This window comes from Gymnogyps californianus, chromosome 2 (genome assembly GCF_018139145.2).
Source record: "Gymnogyps californianus isolate 813 chromosome 2, ASM1813914v2, whole genome shotgun sequence".
In the NCBI taxonomy this organism is placed as follows: domain Eukaryota; kingdom Metazoa; phylum Chordata; class Aves; order Accipitriformes; family Cathartidae; genus Gymnogyps; species Gymnogyps californianus.
Window position 1 is genome coordinate 121,080,537 of NC_059472.1, and position 6,177 is coordinate 121,086,713.

The window sequence follows — 6,177 nt, forward strand, 5'->3', positions numbered from 1 at the left end:
TGAACATGTGGGCTTTACTTTGCCAAGTGTGCACCTTTCTGATCTGCCAGAGATTGCCAGCTTGGTTGCTATGTGGTCCCTTGTTGGGAATGCTCTGTACACTGTGTGAGGTCGCATCTAACTGGGACTTTTAATCCGCTTCTGGCAAACGAGGCCTTACGTGATCTCCTGTTTTGCTTTGTGCTACGACTGCATTCTGCATCCCACGTTCTGGCTAAGAGAAGTGTCCAAGAGAGAGGGTTTTTATTAAAAATAATATTTTTTCCCAGAAGCTTCTGTGTGAAAGCCAGCTCTTGTGCATTCCTAGTAACTTACTTTCTCCTCCTTTGTTATGGGACTTGGTAATGCTGCAAAAAATTCAGTATCTCCAGGAATTTAGGGTCATTGGAGCTATATAGCACTGATCTTTCCCTGATAGAAATCTCCCACTCCTATTGCTAACAGTTGCATACTTTACATTGAGGAAAAGGTGGATGGGATGTGGTAGAACATGCTGACATGGTAAGAAGAGGAGGTTGAAGTTGTGAAATATGAGTACCGGCAAGGCTGGTAAAAGAAAGCCAGGTGTATAGAGGGGAAATGAGTAGGAGAGTAGAAAAAGCAAATGATAAGCTAAGTGTTTAGAAGTTAAGAAGATCTTTACCTAGTTAATTACCTGCAGTGTCCTGTCTGGAGAAATGTTATGTTCAGGCTTGAACCTAACCTCCATAGTAAAAACTGAGCATGGGGAAGAAGGTACAGCGAGGAAAAACCCACCCAGCATGAATCCTCAAAGCCCTGGAGGCATTACATACCATCTGTATGAAGAACACAACTTCTCCAATGCTTAGCTCTTGGGGTCGGCAGCTCAGCGTGTCTGCTGTGGCTGCATGGTTCAGAGCGCAGGTTTCCGAGGTCAGATCAGAGCAGCCTATGTGGTGGGGTATGGATCTGCTGGGAGAGTATGAACTCCAAATGGATACTGGCTATTGATTATGGCTGCTACTCTTCTCCATATGAGTGTCTTCATACAGGACTCAACTTTGAGCTACGGCTGTGTTGTTCAGGCAAGAAACTGAATCATAACCATATCTTAATTTGAGCTGGTAAGAGGTCTCCCATCAGGAATCTTCAGTCAGCTGGTGTGTGACTGATCCTCACCTTCACAGGGCTTTCTGCAGGACAAGAAGTATCTTCTGTAGCTGTCCTTGATGTTCTGAATAAAGAAGATTTTGCTTGTAGTAGTCTGCTTTTTAACCATTTAACTTTGTGCTCTTTCTTCAGAGGATGTGCTGAGTAAAGACGCTGGGGAGTGTGCAATATGCCTGGAAGAGCTGCAGCAAGGAGATACTATAGCACGGCTGCCTTGCCTCTGCATATATCATAAAGGGCAAGTATTCCTCAGGATGCATATAAAATTCCAGAAGGTTGCATTTATTGGGTAACTCCTCTAAGGGGTGCTTAAAGGAGCACTAAAACTTAGTTGCTTTTTACATTTAAAAAACAAACAACAAAGAAACAACAGCAACCCTAAAGATGTTTTTAAAATGACATCTTTCTGCATCTCCACCAATGTATTTGAAGTCAGTTTTCCCTTCTCTAGTCTTCTCATGCTTGCCTGAAAATCCCACAGGAAAAATAAGGCAAAATCACCTGTATGGGGAAGGAGTGCACATCATGGCTGGGGAGCTTAGGTTGTGTGTACTTAAGTTTTGTCAAATGCTAATAGACTTGGGGGGTAGAGGGGGGGACACTTTTTAAACCTGTTTCATATTTGTTTTCACAAGTGTCTGTAACTACAGGAAGTAAAATGTCAATGAATGACATAAGCAAGATGATAGTGTTAGTAGTGAAGTAACCTGTGTATAAAAGCTGGATAGTAACTGGTAAAATGCTTCCTTAGAAAATTTTAACACTTAGGAGATCTAGTTTTTCAACAGTGTTTAATATCCAAATATTACTGTGGTTTGGGGTTATTAAATTTTCCAGTGATGTGTGTGTATATACATATGCTTCTTTGTATAATATAAAATCCTACTAGTCATTGAAATTATGAGAAACCAATTTATATTCATATCTTACTGCTAAATGTTACTGAGATATTCATGTCAATTGTTTTCATTTTTGTCTTGCATCCAACAGCTGCATAGATGAATGGTTTGAAGTAAATAGATCTTGCCCTGAGCATCCATCAGATTAAGACAAGATTCATGTTTTTAGGTAATATTTATTTTTAGATGCATACATTTCAACAATAAGTATCTTGATTATCTGAAATAAATCTTTGTGCTATTTTTTTTTTATTTGTGAATTTGCTACTGTGTCTCAGAACTGCAATATTAATCAGTAAGTATTGACGTATATTGCAATATGTAAAAGGTTTCTGCATCCTTATATGGCATGGTCTGAAATGATGTATTCCAGTTTTAGTACTGGAAAGTGGCAAGTCAGTGCCAGTAAAGCTTTAGCATTAACTTTTAAAGAGTATTTTTTCCATGGAAATTAAACAAAATTAAAATCATACAATTGTGTAATTTTGGGTTGTTCCATGAGTACTGGCATTTATTTCTGACGGAAAGCTTTTGGAATCATATGAAAAAGTTGAAACTAGGTATTTTCAAAACCACTTTCATGTTAATGCATTCCAGAATGTTTTAAATATATAAATAAATAAAAAACGTTAACATGTTTCTATCCATGCTTCTATCCCATCTCACAGAGGTTCACATTTTTCCAGCTTATGTTTTGTGTTAATGATTGCAGATCTGCAATCAGTGTCAAAGGTTTAAAGGATAGGTTTATTCTTTTAGTTGACTAGTTCAAAAACTTTATCTTGCATTAAACTACTGCCCCTAAGCATTGCAAAACACACCAACCATCATCATAATTCCTAGAGAAATGGAGATATCTGAAATTCTGGCTGGTAGCTGAGGGTTTGGTTTTGTTGTTCTGATGGAAATAAAAAAAAAATCTGAAGACTTCATCATTGGCATTTATTTGTTCATTTGTTTCATCTTGCTTCATGAGTCTGTGTTGCAGGTCACATTGCAGTGCTATGGATGTTGCAGGGGTAGCAGAGAAAACCTGAAGGAAGGTATCCTGCTACAGGGATAATTGTTTTAACCTCAGGGCAATGTTAGCCAAAATTAATAAACAAACATGTTTCCTATATTGCCCCCAACAACTGAATTGTGGAAGAAGCCTGCATGCTGTTTGTGAACACATTTGTCTCTGTACATGCTCATGGGTGTCTAACCTCATGTTAAATTCTGTTTGCTTTTTTTCACAGTAGAGATGGTGATAACTGGGGGCTTAGGGAAAAGGGGAAGGAAAACACGGTGGTTGTGCTCGTGCTGTTTGTGTTGTATACTGCAATAGCTGAGATGATGGTACTTTGTCTTCTGCTTTTTCAACAGCTGCTTCCACTGATCAGACAACATAGGAGATGTGAGGTTCCCTTGCTGAACACAGCGTGCCTGGCTTGAGACTTACAGTTCTTTGTGGCTGAAAAAGGCAGAGATGGACAATGACATGGAAAAAGCATTGGAGACACCAGTTACTTGCCAGTAGTGCTCAGTATACCAAACACTCATGCAAAGGACACACAGGGATTTTGAAAATGCTGCACATTCTGTAACAATCGACTCCCCACAGACATTACTGACACTATTTTGTATCGAAGGCCAAAGTTCCTAATTTCAGCCTAACTTCTGGTTCTGTGAAGAAGCGGGTTATTGGATGTTTCCTACTGCCTCACGTGGAAGCGGAGACGTTTGATAGATGCTATCTGAGACCCTTGCAGGAGGATGGCCCCGGTTTTGAGTGGGAACGTTTTCGCCTTCTCGTTGGCTGAAGAAGAGTAAATGGCAAACTAAATATAATCTAACAGTGTGACCTTAATTTACTGAATTCACACCCTGTTTTACGTTCTTCACTTTTTTCAAGAACAGAAAACATAAACTTCTCTGCATAGGAATACTGTATTTCAAAATTTTGTAACTAAACCTTTGTCACAATGCAGTCCAAAGAGTAAAACCAAGGCAGGTAACTAATTTATCAAGCTATAGGGATTGTTGAAATCTGCACACTGTATTCCTATTTAAGTAACTAAAACTTCTCTTTTACTGCTTGTGAGTAAAAACAACAAAAAAAAATGCAGCAAAGCAAAATCTTACAGCTATGCAACTTTTTTTTAAATAGGGAAAAAAAAAAAAGAAGAATTACCAATTTTAAGTGCTGCCGGTTAAGGTAATTTGTTTAACGGGTATTTTTTTAAAAATGTTTCAGGTAATTATTTTATTGTACTACTCTCATCTCCAGGCTGCCTCCTGAGGTATAAACGAATAACTGCAAATGTGGGCACAGCAAGAGGTTTTTATAGGCATGGGTGAGATAACATCGAGGTGGGATTTGTGTTTAATTTTTAAAACACACAAGTTTTGCTTCCTTGTTTGAATGTTTTTTTGATGGCAGGATCTGTAGTACTTTGCATCTAAATCCTTGGTCTCTTCATGTGGAGACCAGCATTTGACAGTATGGTTTGGGGGTTTTTTGGTTTGTTTTTGTTTTTTTTTTTCTCAAATGCACCTGCATTTGTTTAATTTATTATTATTTTACTGTATTATATTGGTATAACCAGGGCTCCACAAAACACAAGATGTCTCTGACGGGGTACACCAAGTAAAACTGTGGATAAGTATTAGTTCCTATAAAGTATCACAGTTCAAAAAAAAAAAAAAAAAAGACAATAAACTGGAACAGATATCAGGGCTTAGAAGCATACCTTTTATATCAAGAATTAATCATAGTAGTTTCTGAATTTCACAGCACTGGGAAGAGTTTATGAATATTTATTAGCGACAGCATTTTTAGTGGGTTTCAACAGTTAAAATAAATTGCACAACACTTCGAACATTTTTCTCGTACATGCATAATTCTGCTTTTCTTTTTTTGTTTAAGTACATATTTCTCTCTGTTGCTACTGTGATTCATATCAAAAAGGGCAAAGAACAGGAGCAACTGCTGCTATCTGGAGAACAAGTGCAGTGCATGTTACTAAACTCTCCTATCTTGCTTGCAGAGCAGTTCTTGCCTGGATAACATTTTCTCTTGAATGTTGCTTTGTAAAATGCCTTTGTTATGCTGCAAATCTAAAGGAGTCCAAACTAGGTAATTGTCGTAATCGCTGGTGCAGTTTCTACATTTTTGGGCTTGCATCACTGGTTTCAGCTGAACCTGTAACTATGGGGCCCTGTTGTATTCTCTTTTTCAGTGGGAGCAGAATCATTTGTCACACTTTCAATTCTGTAGTCACACCAAATGTACAGTCGTTCCCTGTACAGATTCCTTTTTAGCCAAGAATATTTGTGTTGCCTTGTATTATCATGGGAGGGAGGGAGGGGATGAGGAATTACAGCACCTGTAATACTCAAATAGTGGTGTTGCCTGCAGGCCCACTTTTCCAATGTTTTAAATTCCTGCTATCTTCTGAAAGTAAAGCTTTTGCATTTGCATTGATTTAATAGTTACTGTTGGCTTCATGCCTACAGAAACTCACCTGTAATAATGTAAAGAGGGTAGGTAAGTGCTGTGGTGTCCTGTGCTCCGAGGTCATAGATAGCCTTTGGCTTGGGGATTAAGTAGGTAAATATTATAAATCTGTTTACAACTTAAGCTCAGTTTTGGTAGTTCATGTTTCTCGTTCATTTACTGTTTTTTCAAAAACCTTAATTTTCTGTATTCAGATGCAAGTAGCTGGTTTAAAGGCCCAGCAGTTATTACTGCTGTCCTACGTTTAGGACCAGTGTTTGAAAAGCATGCCACTAGCAATCGCACTGATGCGTGGTTTTGCAGGCAAGAGTCTGTTGCTGCTTCCATCAGAACGGTAGAGCAGCAGTACCTTGGATTATTTGAGGAACTGATACAAGGTCAGCCTTAGATCCTAGTTTGGCGTTCTTGTTATCCATAAATCTCTTCTGAAAGCCTATGGGAGGTTTTCTTGTATCAAAACCTGTAATATAGGCCAAGCCTAGAATGACCCTGGAAGCATGAGAGTAATGCTTGGGTTTGAAAAAGCCTGTGGAAATTCACCTATGTAAGCTTTCTGTCACCAGCTGTGTTGGTCAGTTGGCGATGACCATGCTGTAGATGTAGCTCTAGTCATAGGCAACACCTTTGTTTTAAAAACATCCTCACAGT

General features: G+C 38.6%; 1 protein-coding gene across 1 annotated transcript in view; it reads left to right on the top strand.

Annotated features, from left to right (window-relative positions):
- ZNRF2 (zinc and ring finger 2) overlaps positions 1-4,382 on the top strand; it is a 56,521-nt gene extending 52,139 nt beyond the window's left edge. Inside the window, exons 3-5 of the mRNA XM_050892337.1 lie at positions 1,264-1,369; positions 2,122-2,199; positions 3,396-4,382. Coding sequence (XP_050748294.1) covers positions 1,264-1,369; positions 2,122-2,179 — 164 coding nt within the window. The 3' untranslated portion in view covers positions 2,180-2,199; positions 3,396-4,382. The remainder of the gene's footprint in view (positions 1-1,263; positions 1,370-2,121; positions 2,200-3,395) is intronic.
- The last annotated feature ends 1,795 nt before the right edge of the window (positions 4,383-6,177 follow it).